The sequence below is a fragment of the Aspergillus affinis genome (genome assembly GCF_023601865.1).
Source record: "Aspergillus affinis strain CMG 70 chromosome Unknown NODE_52_length_214890_cov_85_929348, whole genome shotgun sequence".
In the NCBI taxonomy this organism is placed as follows: Eukaryota; Fungi; Ascomycota; class Eurotiomycetes; order Eurotiales; family Aspergillaceae; genus Aspergillus; species Aspergillus affinis.
In genome coordinates, this window is record NW_026515833.1 from 107,380 (window position 1) to 124,433 (window position 17,054).

At 49.7% G+C, this 17,054-nt stretch overlaps 4 protein-coding genes across 4 annotated transcripts; 1 reads left to right on the forward strand and 3 right to left on the reverse strand.

The window, feature by feature from the left end:
• Nucleotides 1–916: 916 nt before the first annotated feature.
• KD926_008256 (PSP1 family protein) lies at nt 917–3,574 on the reverse strand (the record flags this gene model as incomplete). Its single annotated transcript, XM_053100959.1, has 1 exon — nt 917–3,574. The coding sequence occupies one exon, from the start codon at nt 3,572–3,574 to the stop codon at nt 917–919; it is 2,658 nt and encodes an 885-aa protein (XP_052955414.1).
• Nucleotides 3,575–9,821: 6,247 nt separating this feature from the next.
• KD926_008257 (NifU family protein) lies at nt 9,822–10,959 on the reverse strand (the record flags this gene model as incomplete). Its single annotated transcript, XM_053100961.1, has 3 exons — nt 9,822–9,977; nt 10,059–10,595; nt 10,675–10,959. 3 exons carry the CDS (start codon nt 10,957–10,959, stop codon nt 9,822–9,824), a joined length of 978 nt encoding a protein of 325 aa, XP_052955415.1.
• A 748-nt stretch (nt 10,960–11,707) lies between these two features.
• KD926_008258 (uncharacterized protein) lies at nt 11,708–13,224 on the reverse strand (the record flags this gene model as incomplete). Its single annotated transcript, XM_053100962.1, has 4 exons — nt 11,708–12,574; nt 12,639–12,779; nt 12,841–12,949; nt 13,127–13,224. The coding sequence occupies 4 exons, from the start codon at nt 13,222–13,224 to the stop codon at nt 11,708–11,710; spliced, it is 1,215 nt and encodes a 404-aa protein (XP_052955416.1).
• Nucleotides 13,225–13,953: 729 nt separating this feature from the next.
• On the forward strand, nt 13,954–14,666 carry KD926_008259 (zinc finger HIT domain-containing protein; the record flags this gene model as incomplete). Its single annotated transcript, XM_053100963.1, has 2 exons — nt 13,954–14,054; nt 14,168–14,666. 2 exons carry the CDS (start codon nt 13,954–13,956, stop codon nt 14,664–14,666), a joined length of 600 nt encoding a protein of 199 aa, XP_052955417.1.
• Between the last annotated feature and the right edge of the window lie 2,388 nt (nt 14,667–17,054).

Below are 17,054 nucleotides of genomic sequence, written 5' to 3' on the forward strand. Positions count from 1 at the left end.
GTCGATTGTCGTCGTTGTCGCAACTGAGAAGTTCGGAGAGAAAGATCTCTTCAACGAGGTTGTGTGTGGGACGCTAGAAGATTAGGCGAGCTCTGCCGCTCCCCCAATCAGCGGCCGGACCGTGCTTATTCAGCCTCTCTGCCTCAGGTGTCAATTCAAATCTCTGCAGCTTAGATAATCGTTTACGAGTCCGCCCGGGTCAGGCCACAAGGCACCAGTTCTCCTTCATGAGAAACTGGACGAAATCTCATGTGATGACTAGATTTTCACTAGATTTTCTCCTTACGTCTATTTGACTTCACGACTGAACTCAAGAAGTGTGGTCCCGCATTTGGAAGCGTCCAATTTATTCTCATCTAACTGTAAAACATGAATTCTTGCCTCCTATGTCCGTTGAGACCTTGCGAGGAATGGAAAAAAGGCATGAAAGGCAGAAATACATAATACAACAAGTCAATGAGTGATTGGAATGTAGCGTCGGATCTCTGTTCAAGCGAAAACAAACATAAAAAATCATTCTGCAAAAAACAAGCTCGAACGGCTAAACCATCAGTTCGTGAAGCTGAAAGTCTATTAGGTATCAGCAGTAAACGACAGATCATAAAAAGGGTTGATCCGCTGCACACATTTTCTAATCTCTTTGAAAGCAAAAGCAAACCCATAACAAGAAACGCATTGAAAAAAACAAGAGCGTAAAATCTCTGATTAACGACAGAAAGGAGGGGGTGGGAGAATGAGGATAAAGAAGAGAAAGAAAGAAAGAAAAAAAGTCTCGTGTGAAAGAACGGAGAGAATCAGATACAAGAGATAGGGTGGAGTTAAAAGTTCTTTAAAATAATTGAATCAACAAGAGGTAGATCGTGCAAGCTCGGCGTGGTCCAGTAGGACTGTTTGGCAGTAAGATAGTTTCAACATCTTAAGTGCCACCGAGCGACAAGCCTTGAAAACGGCCCATCCATTCGCCTGGAGCAGCGTGGGCACGGCCAGGGCCACTGGTTGCGCCAGAACCGGGAGCATAATCGGCATATCCTGGCTCTACGCCAGTGTAGGCATTCGGCGCGTATGTTGAGAAAGGGTCAACGGCACCAAGCCTACCGAGACCGGCCTCAGGCGGTCGCGGGCCTTGGGTGAAAGACTGGTACGATTCTGGGTAGGTATTGCGCAGCAACCCCAATGGATTAGGTATGGCATCGCGACTGACATTCACGCCGTCTCGAGTAGAGCCAAAAGGCCTCTTGTCCTGCGGATGGGGACGATCGGTCTGCACGTCCTGGCCGTATCCAAGAGGGTTGGGAGACTGCAGTCCGGCAGACGGGGGCGTCACAAATGACGCTGGGTTGATAGCCGACATCCAGATCCGAGTTTTGTAGATCTTAAATAGATCGGTCACGAGGGAATTGAAATTGATGTACGAGTCCGCAAAATAATAGAAGGTAAGTTTCTTCCAGTCCATCTGAAATTCGGCATCAAGGATTTCCATATTGAGTCGATGTTCAGCAACCTTCTGATTGCAGACTCGCTTGGCCTTCGCCTCGTTACCTTCCTTGTCGCGCAGGGTCATGATTTCATGGTTCTGGGCAAGTCTCTTGATCAATTTGGGCTTGATATCGACGGTGGATTCCTGCACCCCATGTGGCCCATGCGGACCCATACCACCAATGGCACTGCGACCAGCGAGGCCGGAGACACCACTAGAGGTGTTGACGACATTCGCTGCTCCGTTCTGGCCTTGCCTAGAGAACATCATGAGCCACTTGTAATGCTCCTCCGCGTAGTGCTGCTTCAATTCCCGAGCCTTTTGCATGGTGATGTTGGCATGCTCAATAGTACCCAGGTCAGTGCCGCGGTCAGCTTCGACGATGACCAGGTCTCCGACCTTCACTTGAAGGCCAGTGTCTTCCTGGATGTAAAACACATCGGCACGGTGGCATTTGAACGATACGATATACAAAAGCTGGTTCTGATGCGGGTGCATGAGGCCAGGCTGGTGGCGAGCGTAGGCATTCGGCATCGTGTAGGCCGGGTGAAGAGACGGCGGAACCACGGACGCACCTTCGGCAGCACGGAGAGCCTGGTCGCGAGCAAAATAGGATTCTGCAAATCGACGAGCTCGTAAATATTCGGCTTCCAATTCATGTTCCTCGGAGCGAGGAACCGTTTGAAAACGCTGGTACTCACGGTTCTGGCCTTGGGCATTAGACAGGGAGCCTTCGCCAATACCCGCATAGGTTTCTTCCCGATCTCCAAGCTGGTTCCTAGAAGGGTCCCCGGAAACAGAAGTGTGTCGGATAGGTATGTCCGCGAAGGAGTGTCGTCGGCTCTGGGGAATGTCCGACATGCTTCCGAAGCCGAGGGATGTCTGCCAATGGGCCTTCCTGAAATTATCCAGCGCACGATTGTCCAGGGAGTTAATCGACGGGAGTTGTTTCTCCAGATTGGCGGAATGCTCGGAATATCTCCGTCGGGTATTGCTATGGATGTTACTGTATCCGGGAATGTCGCCCACCTCGTCCAGGTCCTCCACTGCAAGATCTCCCTCTTCGGGGACACTCCCCGGGAGGCGATGCAGGTTATGAACAGCAGCTCCAACTGCATATCCGCTAGTTGCCGACGCCGACGACATGGCGCGATCCCTGAAACCGCTATCAAGTTGGCCAGCTGCCTGTCGAAGATAGGCATTTTCTCTAGAAAGCTGCTCGATAGCGCGGGCTTGGCTGGTGGTATAATTAGTTAGACCGCCATCCGAACCACTGGGGCTTCCGGCATCGTCGTCGTCGTCGTCTTCGCGCACGCGACCAAGCGTAGCAGGGTCGTGTCCCAGTTCTCCTAGCAGGCTAGGCCGAGAAGAACGATGCTGTAATGCAGAGAACTGGGCGCCGTTCCGTGGACGTGCGCCGGAATAGGGCGACGCCGATTTGTTAGCCATAAGGCTCAAGTACTCGGGGTCCAACTGGCCCACCGAGTAAGACTGCGAGCGATATGTTTTTGGCGTGGGATGAAGTGGAATAGAGAATGGGATGGATGAGTCTCCCGATGCTGTGCGAGTCGTGGGGCTCAATAGCTCCTCGTTGAAATAGTTATTTGGATTGGTCATCGTGGGGGATGGAACAATCTCAGACAGTCGAGGAGGGGGTTCTTTTCTAGATTCGGTGTTCCAAATACCTGTGCCCCATGGAAACGAGCTGCTTCCAACGTGATTCCAATGGATCGAGCTACTCATTCCAGGAGAGGTGTTCGTGGGCCATCCGGACTGATCAGTGGCGGGGCTGGTAGGATTCGAGCCCCCCGAGGATAACGGGTTAGCGGTGGTTAGGGAGGTCTTTCGGTGAAGGTTGGTTGGGACTTCGTTAAGCCACGAAGTACGGCGCGCAGGCTTGGGCGCAGGAACAGCCGAGTTTGCCGCATTGAACTGCACATGTTCCCCATCATCATCGGAAGACGCCAATGCTTCTGAATCAGGCGTTGAGCGGCGAACGCCGGGATGAGTCTTCTCCAGCCTCGCTGACGCGTTGGTAGACGGGGTTACAGAGCCGGGCTTGGATGCCTGCATGGTCTTGCCGGTTGGTGCAGCCATGGTGTTTTCTAGACAGACCAACTGTCACTGGACTTGAACCGAGATTTGCGAGCTCTCTCAAGGCCTCGGCCACAGATTCATAAGATATAAGAGCGATACTGCCCAATATGTTAGCGGATTCTGTCACTTTGGAGGCCAACCAAACGTCATCGATTGAGTGGTTGGTGGGGGTTGAACCCAGCGGACGGGAACTGACACAAAGAAAGGAACAAAGGAATAAAGCAAAAGGATGTGGGGTACTGTTGAATGCTCACAGGTGTTCTGAGTCGGTAAACGTACAAGTCTGAAGAAGGAATAAGTGATTCCTGTAGTCAATCACACTATTTGCTGGTTATGGAATGACTTTCAGCCTCGAGTTAACTTTTTGATGATCAGGTCACACCGAGTTCCAGCTCTCCGATGGAATAGGGAGATTAACCTTGCAATGTGGGGTCTGCAGGTAGGATAGTCGAATTAAAGGGACGAAACAATTAAAAAGAAGCAGAAATCTATGAGCAAACAGCAGACGAAGATCTTTTATACCCAGGGCTCAATGATGAAAAGGGAGATCTCCGGAGAGCTTAAGCTCTGAAAGTTCCATTGGTAGGTTAGTCCAACCTGCATTAACCATAGAGGGGGTAGAAAAAACAAATGAAAGATCCGGGTATGATGGAAGAAAGCAAAGGTAGGGAGCAGACAGCGATGAAAGGCGGATGGGGGGTGGTGGGGAAGTGTATGGCAAGCTAGTAGACTAAGACAGCAGGCAGCTTCTGGAGGCGATAGCGGGATGCGGAGGAGCTGGAAATCACCGGTGCCTGGATTCATAAATGCAAAATGCACAACTTCTCGAATGATGTCATATCATAATCAGAAAGCAGCTTTCACTTTCTGATTCAATGACGGAGCAGGTGAATATTTGCCGAGTCTCGAGTAATCAGATAGCTCAACACGCGGCAATTGTCTTGCAGAAGCTTAAGATGTTGGATGATGTCAGATGTAGCTTGCCCATTCATCGAGACACTTGGCTGTATGGTATTGCATTCACCATGCAGACAGCCAATTGTTGATGAGGGACGATACAAATTCACATCATGGGGTTGTAGGGGAGGTTGCGGGCTTCGTTCACCAGGGTAAGACAGACAGAACGTATGAACACGGTACACATACCTTGTAAAGTACAATTTCGGATCAAACCAGGAACCGATACAATAAGGTGAAGGTTTGCGACAGTCTCAGAGAGGTATAAGAAGTGCAAATGAATTTCGTGATCGCGTCTGTCGGCGCACCCCTCCTGCATGAGCGATCCCGTCTTGTTATCGTATGATGTCCAACTTACCAGTCTAGTAGCAACGGAACTTTTTATGATCTATCCAAACCCAAACAAAAAAAAAGAGGAAGATAATCTCTCGGACAGTGTGACGGTTCTCGCGACAATGCCTTTTTTTTTCCCTTGCGCCCAAGAGAAGCGACCAGGCTTCCAATCTAAAGGAGGAGATCGTCAAGGAAGGCGGTTTGCGAGATGGTCGCAAATGAAGAAGCTCGGGCAGATCGTAGTCAAATAGGCCTCCACCGAGCCAATGAATTGCCTTTTTTCTGGACTCTTTTGGGGGTCTTATTTTTCTTTTTTTCTTTTTTCTTTTTTTTTTTTTTCCGAAATGAAGTATATTCCGGTCTGTAAATTTGTTCAAAGAAGAAACGAAGATTGCGGGTGTTTTCCAGTCGCAAAGTAAGGAGAATATCACAGAAGCGCGGGATTCGGAAATGGTAGCGTGACCATGGATGACGTTGAGAAGCGAACTGGCTCCAGTAACTATGGGCAGCAGATCGCCTCAAGAGCAGCGCATCTTGAGACGGACGCGCGGAGATCGGAAAGGAAGGCGAATCACCCGTGCGAGAATACTAAAGTTCGCGAAGCGGCCGGCGTAAGTTTAAGTTGATTACAAGGAAGATCCTGTCTCTGCTGTCGGCGGTCGCGACGAAGAAAGAGAGAGGCGCCGCAGTTTCGCGAAGGTTTTCTTGGGGGGCTGAGGATGTGGTGGCTCTTGCAACGTCGCTCGATCGATCGGTCGTCCGAGAATGCGGGAGGTGGGGGTGGAAAGGGGGGTTGAAAGAAGAAGGGATATTCTAATGAGAGATGATGGAAACGAGAAAGGTCGAAGTGAAGGAGAAGAATAAATAAGACAGGAGAGGGAAAGGCGGAAAGCCACGGTAGAAGAGGGCGAGATGCAGAAAAAGAGGGAAGGAAGGATTGTACAGAGAGAGTGAGCGAGCGGAGAGAGGTAAGTAAAGCAGGATCACGGAGGCTAACACTGGGAGCAGGTAAGGTAGCTCCTAACTCAGACCAGCGGATACGAAGGAGGAGAAAAAGAACGAGCCACGGGACGGAGGTCCGAGAAGAAGTGGCGCAAATGGACAAGCTGCAAGAAAGGAGGTCTAAGGTACTGGCCGTGGGTTAGGTTGGCTTAGACTGGGTTAGGTAGTAGTAGTAGTAGTACTACTCCGTAGTCACTGAGCGGAGTAGCCTCGACTGTCGAGAGAAAATTACCTGCTGACTCGCCAATTAACCTGACGGTAATTAAATTACTGCCAGGCGGGGTAAGAAGCAAAATGAACGGAGTCTAGATATTTGCATGGAGCCACCGGTCAAGGGGGGAGACGATGAGGAAAGAGGCGGCGGGAGGACTATAATGACTGGCAGCGGATTGTTCCTATGCACCCCGGCTGGTGGAACGGTGGTCCAATCCGTGGTGCTCCAACACGACAGTACTTAACAGAGTGGTGTACAGCAGAAACTGGAAGAAGAAGAAGTTCCCAAAGACTTACGAAGGGAAAGTAAAAGACTGGTTAGAAGGGTGGTTGGCGGAATTGATTGTATGACAGGCAGCGACAAGACCGAGGAAGCAAGGAACTGGTCGGCCGTCGATGGAACGCTTGCGAGTGGGTCGACGAGTGGAGGTCAACTCGAAGATCCTCCGGGGTTCTTTCGCGCTGTCTCCCTGGGCGCAACGGGGTCAGAGTGGTCAATGGAAATGTCCCGGCCGCTTCTTTTTTTTTCGCTTTTAGTCCGTCGTACCTGATACTTATTCTTCCTAGTTCAGGCACTCTATGGAGTACTGTTGGTCAATGAGTATAAAAAGGCCGAAGACGACTAACTACCACACAAGTATATATTTATTGATCTTTCCTGTCTAGTCACTGAATAAACCCTGTCCTTCCTCGCATCTTCAATGCCTACCGAAGAGTACACAAGTGTAAACGAACAAGGAGCCACCCAGTCCCCGCTGAATTGACCATGCGATCAACCATCTCTTACGGCTGGACGTTGCGCGCACCTGCGCGGGCATGTTGAATAACGCATCATTTCATCATGCGGGGAGATAACCGTCGAGCGAGCCGGACCCCTCGCAAAATAAGGTGTCGGCGATTGCAAACAAGCAAGATTCATCGTAATTCAATCTCGGTCTATCCATCCTTCCAGGAGAACCAACATGAAGGGAACATATGCTATAGATCCATGATCTATGGTCCGTAGGGCTTCCCTCCTCTACTCCGTACGCAAAGTAAATTTAATTCGACCCTCCCGCTACGCCAGAAACGGGACCTCCCAACAGCGGGAGAAAGTCACAGATGCGCTGCCGCCCCACCTTCAACATGCTTGAAAATTGGTGTCAAGGAGTATCAACCATACCGTAAAAGTTCAGGAATGATGAAGGTGGATGGTCTGCTATTCACCAGATAACACGGCATCTATAACTCAGCTTGAAAAGTCCGACAATTTTCAAGCATCAGTCAAAAGATTTGCAAGAATTCGCACGCAGTGGAAGAAGATCCCAGCCACAGGGATCTAAGAGAGGGGAGGGGGGGTTGGGGGGGAAGATGTGCGTCGAGGCGCCTTTCTTTTTCTTTTTCTTTTTCTTTTTTGTCGATTTTTTTTTTTTAAAAAAAAAAATATTGTGGGGATACCATTCAATCATCGCCACCCACAAGTCGACTTCTTTGTGCGGACGTTCCACATTTGGTTTCATCAACGTCATACTGTCGTGATGTTGCAATCGAGTCTACCCCCCTCCCAGGGAGGCATCGGGTACCTAAAGTAACAGTTGGCCTTACACCCCTAGGTCCTTTCCTCCCCTTCCGAAGCAAACATCGAGGAAGGTACGGATACGTCCATAAAAATTTCCAGCGTTCAAATCCAATCCCGAAAACATGTTTTCCACCCACCCGTAAAACCCAAGTGTCCTGGTTAACTCTCTCAAGTCCAAAACCAAAACCCGACGGGACATGGAAAATTGCGGGGAAATGCACGAAATTCAGAAAGAAAGAAAGACCTTCCTTCATTCATGTCCATCATCCCTCAAGAAGGAAAGAATTCCAACAGGGAAAGAACAAGAAACCCAAAAATAAAGGCCAGATCAATGTATATTCTTTTGTTTTAGCATTAGCATATATTTACCAAAACGGTCCACCAACCAGCCCTCTAACAGTAGTTCAAATATATTCAAAAATCAGAATAATCATAATCATCTAAAATCTCCCCAGATTTTCCCATTAGCCCGCCCATCCCTCATGCAGGATCAGGATCGGCTCCGTCCAGATTGCGGAGAGAGCTTCCCTCCCGCATTAATGGGGTGTGGGTGTGCCGTGACCGTGAGCCAATACCCCGCCCACCATTCCCCTCTCTTTGCCCAGTCCAACGAACGGGGGAGAATGAACAAAGGACAGGATAGGTCGACGGGCCATCGGGCTCTCTATCTTAGTGGTAGGACCGTGTGTAGAAGAAACGACAAGCGTCGAAGAACAGAGTTTGCACTGAAATAAGCCGAGCCTTTTGTTGCTGCCGGAAGCGAGATAGTAGTTAGTTAACATGAACAAGCAGACCGGGGGAGAAAAAAAAAAAGCTAACTAAACTCAAAAGATGGATAAAGAAAACCAAACCAAACCTCTCGCCTCTCTCGGGAAGAACGAGGTGCAAGCAACGATGTCCGTCCTCAATCCCCATCCATGGATGAGAGCTTACTATGTGCCATAGCTTTCCGTTGGTAGGGGGGGGCACTGGCCTCTTGTTCCGGCCCCCTCGCAAGCGAGATCCAGCCCATGGCCCATGGGCAGCAGGCACTACATACGGTATGATAGCAGGGAAAGTCTGGCAAGAAATGGTCAAATTGAGGTTTGGGGTGCAACAATCCAAGGATCGTACGCCGTGGGAAGTGCATTGTGAGGTCTGGATTCGATTCTTATCCGACCTAGCTGCAGCAGCAAAAAGCCGGTGAACATGGCATGACGTGAAGGTTGTTGCATTATCAAGTAAGTAATCACCTGACGGGGTGGATTTTGGATCTTGTATCACCCCCGTGGGAGAAGAAGCATAAGTTGTCGACAGGATTCGCAGGTCTAATTGGTTGGCATTCTATGTGATGAAAGCAGGTTTTACTTTCTTTTTCCTTTCCTCTCTCGCCCCTCTAAGATACTTCGTAGCAGTACAAGAGGGATCCATGATGAATGGGGACGAGAGAAACTTAATAAAAATAAATTAACTGCCCCATTTCTGACGGACCAAAAGCATAACCGCCCACTTCCCGACGGGGGTCTAGAGCCCGAATCCAGCCCATTCCAGGTCACCTCCGTGGCATGACCATTCGTCCGCCGACAGGTGACAGGTGACAGGTGACAGGTAAGATGATGGCAGAAGCAGGTAAGGAGCCTGTCAAAACCTTGACTCCACGTGCGAGCGAACTCGAGTGCGATCAACTACTATCAGAATCAGTGTCAGTATCAGATGTCAATTGGTTTTTACTCCTTTAGGAGAAACATCTCGTGGCGAAATCCCATCAGCCCTCGTCTATCTACACCGTTGGCCGTTATTTGGTTTGTATGCCCGCTTCCACAAGCCGCAAATTTACCCGACACTGCTTCGTACTTTTGTGCTCTGCGGCCATCGTCGGTGCGGCGGGGGGACGATTTCGACCGAGGCAGTTGCAGTCAATTACCGATCAACGACCTCAGAGGCTCAGTGACACAAGCCTCCCCGGATGAGATGGTCTAGCTTTGATCATGCATGTCATGTGCAAACAACTTCTAGACCGAGAGTCTAAAAACCAAATTTTGATATCTGATATGGTACAATTTTCCACAACGTGAAAAAGGCTAACAAACATGACAGGCCAGGACTCTATCTAATCATTAGATCTGTAACAATAAAATGCAACGAACAAGCGGTATATCCAAATAAACCAAACTTGTTGTATTCAATTGGTTGATTGATGTTTTTTTAAGGAGCCGTGTCCAGAGTTCCCTTGCCTCCCGTAGAAGCAGTGGCTTGGGGACCCTTCTGTTGGCGCAGCTTCTCTTCGAACTTGGCGAACTCATGCATGGAAATCTCCTCCTCCTCGTCCATCACCTGCTCAACTCCCTGAACTTCCTCGATCTGTTTCCAAAGATGAACCGTTAGCCTAAACGCATTTAAAAAAAAAAAAAAAAATGGACGCAACAAAAATGTCCCACATACATAATGCATCAGCATCGACTCGATACCATTCTTCAACGTAACCGTGCTAGAATCGCAAGTCCGGCAAGCACCGCGCAACTTCAGCATGACGATACCATTCTCGAACCCGCGGAAGTCAATATCGCCACCATCCTCCTGGATGGCGGGACGGATCCTCGTCTCCAAGAGCTCCTTGATCATGCTGATGACCTCCTCGTCATCTTCGTTGTAGCTGAGCGAGTCCTCCTCGCCACCTTCCTGCGCCTGTTCGCCGGACTTGGCCACGGTGTTGACGATCGCCTCGCCGGAAGTGACAGTTTGCGTGATGAGGCTGAAAACCTCGGGCTTAATATGCGCCCAGTTGGCATCGCTTGCCTTGGTCACCGTGATGAATTCGGGACCGTAGAAGACCGAAGTGATGCCGTCAACGTTCATGAGGTTCGCGGCCAGCGGCGAGGGATGCGGAGGGGCGAGAGTGGAGCGAGGAGAGAGGTACTCGAGGAAGGAGGTGGGGAAGTCTTCGGGCAGGACGCGGTGGTTGGGGATGAACTTCAAGGCCTATACATTGGAAAATCGTTTTAGTTGAGCCGGATCATTGATAGAAGAGCGAGGAAGGAAAATTTGTTTGGGTACTTACATCGGGATTCGGCGTGTTCTCCGTCTGGATAAAGATCGATCGCTTGCTATTCGGCAACAACCCAGTCACCCGCGAAGATTGTTGATGGGGTCGCAAAGACGGTCTGTGACGAGCCTCAGAGGCTGTGATGGCGGGCAGACGAGCGGACCGGTGGACATTTCTGTAAGATCCAAACACGCTGGACTGGGCAGTCCGGGACTCGGCAGTGGCCAATGGTCGCGCCGCGGACCTGACGCTGAAGATCGTTCGTCGCAGCATGGCTCCAGATGTTGAGCTGACCGACATATTGTAGTTATGTATAACCGTACGCTTGTCGAGTGGCGTTGGGGTGTGTTTTTGAAAGAGTTGATGGAGGCCAGAATACTTTCCTCCAACTGCCGGCCTCTGACGCAATGAAGAGCACGTGACCGTCGGCAAAAGCTTTGCTGATAAATCCAGCAAGTAGCCGGGACCAATCAGATTGAAGCAGTTTGACATGCCGATAATCGCAAATATTCTAATGGATTGCAAATACTCGATGACCGACAGAATTGTCGCAACAGATACTAGCTAGTTTAAAGCAGGAGGGAAGTAGGTACAAAATCAGGCTACATGAATTCGCTATTCATTCAATCAATATATCAAGATACTATCTATATTCTTTGTCTTTATGAAAAAAGAATGAAGGGGGACACCACATGCAACGGCAAAGTCATTATTTGTATGTAGATCCGGGGACTTATTGTCCGTAGTGATATTTCGTGAAATGGTAATAAGATTGCACTACCTATCCCGCAATATGCCTAAATATCGGCCAGAAGATGGTGTCGTGGATTTTCTCCGGTTGTGGAACGACTCCTCCATGACGTTCAAAAGTACGAACTTCTGAATTCTAGGAGCTCCCTTTCCGACGTGCTATTCAATGTGACGGCGGCCTTCCCTCGAGGCTTTGCTAGTGCACAATGTATGAGGGATCGATGGTCTGCATAGGTGTATGCCGGTTGACCAGAAACGATTGGATTTGTTGCCACTGAGGCTGGATCTTGACGAGTAATCAAGAACCTCCTTCGGGCGATTCCACCTCGGGAGAGGCTGACTCCTGTCTCTGAGCGATCCGGTATTTAGGCCATACCATGTCTTTCAACAGAGGACCAATACCCAGGCCCAAGTGAGACAGAGTCATAAAGACCGATTGACACCACTGATGTTTCGGAATAATCTCTTGCACATTGTAGAATTGTGCAGCTTGGCTTAGAGGTGCCAACATTAACTGCGCGCCCATAGTCTTCAAGCCAGGCTGTATACAGTAGAGAACCGAGCGGCAAATTTCATCCGCATAATGCTCGGTCAAGGCCGTAAAATCTGCGGCACTCTCCGAGCCCGGTGTTGTTTCGGTGTCTGTTTGGTCACTCGGAGTAGGACATGTTTTGGCTGAGGTATAAGCATCCCCAGGTTGCCCAAGAATGCCGAGTAATTGGTCAATGAGCGGGTAAAGGAGGACCAGTGTAGCCCAATAGGTTTGATGGGACTCCACACAGGCCAGGGACGTAAATTGAAGATGACCGGAGAATATATCTGTAGAAAGGGAAGTTCGGAATCCTTGCAAAATAGTAGCGTTGGAGGACAGCGTCGTAGGGCTGCCAAGCTTCTTTTGCATAGCAATGCAAGTCTCGTGCAGTCTTCCCTCGAGAGACAGACACGACGACAGCAATTGTTCACCAGTTTGTCGACTTTGTGTAACGCCTTGTAGATTGCATTGAGCATACTGGTCGACTCGCTCTATGAGGGCGGTGCATTCTGCCAACCTGTCGATAAGTTCATCAATTGGATCGAGTTTGCCCGTACCGTGTGATGATCTAGTTTGCCATGTCGAGGAGTTGTAGAATGCGGCCGTTTTACGCTTTCCAATCGCATCGCATAGCTAGTTTACGGGTCCTTAGCACCGCAGAAATAGATACGCCCCCGAAGGATTCACGCAAACTTACAGTAACGTATTTCAGTTGTCGATGGAACGGTTTTTCTGCGATAGATTCATCCTTCCGCTCGGCACATTGACCTATGACCGCATTGCTACCTTGCACATGGGCTATCCATGCCATAAAACCCGGCGGCGAGCAATTTATCAACTTTTGACTGTTAGATTTTCCAATCATTAGACATGTGAGCGGGATACAAAGACTTGCTCACCTCATAGATCTGGAAGATTACAGTCGTGTACAGAACATCCTTGCCGAGAATGTTGCCCGAGTTGATTTGACCATGCAGCGTCCGAATTGCATTGCCATATAGTCTGGTGCTATACTGTAATAGATATTCGTCTTTGTTTTGCTTCGCGAGGAAGGCCGCTGAGAGTGAGGTAGTTGCCTAGTCTCGAGGATATGCCTTTTCGAGTCCCGGGCTAAGTACTGCGATTCAGGCGAATACCAATAGATGAAAGAGCAATTGAATCCGGACCTCCGTATTGACGTCTAACCGGGGGATCTCTGGTTCCAATTGGTTTGGCCTGCGCGATTCGGGGCTGTACGCGACGGCTTTGGATGGCTGGATGGGTTTCTGAGAGCTTTTTTCCATTGTATCCGTAGATTTATGGATAAAAATCCTATTCCGTTCATAGCCGGTGCAGACATGGCCATTTTTGACGCAGCGAAGGCATTCGGGTTTAGTTTCATCACACTATGAGAGCCCACGATTAGAGGGTGTTCGATATCATTCCCTCCCTCTTACTCCTCTTATTCAACAGACCAAAGACCAGTCCGAAGAAAAGCATCTAGAAGAGACTATTTCTTACCTTCACTTTCCGGCATCGGCACGTATTGCACCCTGTAGATTTGAAGGGAATGCCGCCCATAGTTGGGGATCTGATGTCATACCAGACGTTGCCAAGTCCGACAAGCGTAGGGAGGCCGTGCTGGATTTTTGAAATCTCGGTGCCAATCGTCCATTGAGCGCCCGATGGTATTCTCCATGAAGATCCGAAGTCGGAGTGGTGACAATTGCAGCTCGTCTTTCCCTGAACTTCTTCCTTCTGAGAACGAGGCGCATTCTTTGGAAAGTGGAAGGGCGGCGCGTTCACGTGAGGGCGGCTACCTAAGGAACCATTTTTTGGACTTTGGCTAAAGCTGTTGATCGATCCACCGCCTCTCATACCAACGATTTTTGGGCATTCAGGATCGACACTGCTGTGCAGACCTTGCTAAGTGCCTGTAAATTCGGTGCTTGGTTGGAACCAATTATCTGCAATGATCTATTGAAGCCCAACCATGCCCCGCGAATTTTGAAAATCGACGTGCAGCTGCCAAAATGTCTACGAGCACCGAAGCCGGCGGTAAAGTTGCTGGTACTTGCGAGGTTTGCACCTCGGAGCCATTCAAATACCGGTGTCCCACATGTGGACTCTTGAGGTATGTCTTCAGTCCGTTTGGCATGAGCATCAATGCGAAGAAAGGAAGGAAGGCCGCGAGTGGAGACATGGCAGACAGCAGATACTAAGCAAGTACTGACGAACGGGTTGTAGTTGCTCACTTGCTTGTACCCAATCCCACAAGATTTACTGCACACCGAAAGCGCCGTCGCCCAAACCACCCCAAGAAGAAGCTAACGCGTCCCCTCAAGACCAAGACGCATCCAATGGCTTGGTCGACGGCGAGGGAGCTCGCGAACCCCGAAATGCCTTCAACCCGAAATCCTTCGCGTCGTCTCCCGAGTTGAAACTTCTATTCGACCAGAATCCATCCCTTCGTGACGAGCTGCGAGACATCTACAAAGCCACACTAGAAGAAGAGTGGGTAGAAGTGCAGACACATGGGCATCGGCATCGATCTTTCCATCGGGGCAAAGGAGGCCCACGCAACCGAGGACCTTGGACTCGCGCAAAGGGCTTTAATAGAGGTTTAGGAAAGGTTCGGAAGTTCAGAGAACGGTGTGAAGAGGGGTTGGAAACGGGGAAACCCGCTGAGGGGCTCATGCGCTTTATGAACCTGGTCAATAGAGAGCATCCTGAGGAGTCTGGGTGATCGCTCGATGCTCTTATGGGATAATTCGGGAGAAATTTTCTCGCCGAGCTTTTCCATCGGATGAATAAATACTACACATGACTCGGTCGCCTAGAACCACGGCTAGATCTTGAAATGTCAGTGGTCTCGAAATCACTATGCCGAGGGATGCATGAATGCAAGCTTGTGGCAACAGCACACTCGAAAGCGTGCACGTTGAGACGAAACAGGGTGTCTTCTGCGCACCTACTGAGTCGTGGGGATTCATTTTCAACAGCCCTTGGTCGTTACGCGCCCGAGGTTGCTACCAAGGAGGTAAAAATGCAATCATCTGGGCCACAACCGCCTCAGCCTTTTAGCATTAGCCAATATTAGGTCTGCTCCAGATCTGCCAAGATTCATAGAGACGGCATTTGGAAGCCGAGGACGCACAAGAAATTCATTCACAACCAATAAACCATTTGAGCCATCTCATTGAAATCTCCCCTGTCAGTTTGCTGTCGAGAGAAAACAAAGCTCCTGCTTCCGGGGGTACCTTGAATGTACGTTTTCCGAGAGTTACTTGGTACATCCGAATCACGCTCTATGGAGACAATATATCGGGAGAAGTCTCCGCCACAACTCGCGAGCTGCGTCTACTCTGTAAGCATATTGGCTCTGACGAAAAGCCGGGCTCGCTGAATTATCCCGAGATGGAAATGATAGACATGCGAAACGTTCTGTCATGGAGGGATAGTCCACCGGTTCAGCAGTCTGGGGGCCGTTGTTCATTGCAAGACTGTGGATAACTACTGGATACAGGACAGAGGATACTGCATCGGATCCAGCCCTCAGAAAGTGGTTCCTTCAGCTCGGATCCTTCAAATCCAGTAGACAGCCCCTACTCCGTAGTCTGTACACCGTCTGTACACCGTAGTGCTTCTTCGTACATACATAGCGCAGAGTACACGAGCCAGACTAACAGACTACTGCATCTGTCATGCTCAACGAGAGACACGGGAGAAGTCGACTTGGGTTTGGCCAAGCAATTTTGACATTTACGATTAAATTTTCCCATAGCGCCAAAAGCCATGTGTGACCGTTCAAATCCGATGGAAATGCTCAGAATTGACTCGTCACTTCAGCCCACGAAGCCAAGTTCCCCATCTGCCTGGGCCAGACTGTCTTCGGTGGAGCTGGACAGGATCAGGTCAGGAATTACCCGACCAACCCAACAACGGACTAACAGATTCTCACGATGCTCGAGATTGCATCTTACGAGCAAGCATTTTTCCCTCTCGCCTTGTCGACCTTCCCATTCGATGGGGTCGAGGATTCAGCAGTCAACACAGACCGCTGGACCGGAGGTGATTACGCGGTGAAGCCCCCAATCCTGTCGAAATTATTCCCCGGGGGGCTAAAGTTCTTTCCCCAAAGGTCTAGTGTCCTCTTAGGGCTTGACCGGAGGGTGCAAAGGCTCAAAAAGTGATCCGAGAACGATACGATGGTAACGCACCCCCCCCCCCGGTAAGCGAACCAGCAAACGGGGTTTTCTTGGCCGGTGGAGGGTGATTTGGTTTATCGCATTAGTGGCTCCGCCGACAGCTGTCAGCACTCAGGCCAAAAGGGAAAGAGAAAACACCAGGGTTGATGATCAAAAAAAGCACATCGGTGGTGCATGGCGGGGCAGGGTGTTTGAGAGATTTTAGAACAGAAGAAAATTAAAGAAATTCCAAAATGGAGGAGACGGGACGGAGATCGTCGCCGAGGTGAACACCCGCGTTGAAGGGCGAAAGCAAATGGGAGATGCGGATGGCAGCCCCCTTTTCTGATTGGGAAAGAGAACAGACCAAGGAAAGGTTGGACTTGGACTTTTCGTACGGAGTACAGAGAATCAGAGCAGCGATTCATTGTTATCACATCGGGGAGGGTTTTCAGCCGACGGATTCGATCCGAGCCATTAACCATTAGTGATGGATCCATCTGGGAATATATAGTAGCATAGAGCATATAGATCGAGAGATGGCGTTTTCACATACTCCGTACGAGGCAGGCATATTAGAAAATAAATAATCCAACTCTTCCACTCTCTCGGGGAACTTCTTCTGCAATCCCGAGCAGCTCAGCCGGAGCCACACGGACTGGGACTGTGTTATCCACGCCGCGTGAAGGTCCCACCTGGTCGTATATCGGATCTCCGGAGTACAACTGCTCTACGAAGGTACCTCTTTTTTCTTATTTTTTTCTCTCTTCTCTCTTCTCTTTCATTCTGTCACGTTTCCCTTCTTTTCCTTTTTCCTTTTTCCTTCCCATTTACATGGTTCATCTTCCCTGAACCTCACCCCAAGGACCTCGGTGAAAGAAAAGTCGGCCGAAGGAGCAGCGGTGGACAAGGACAAGACTAAATCCGCTCTAAATCGATATTTTCTG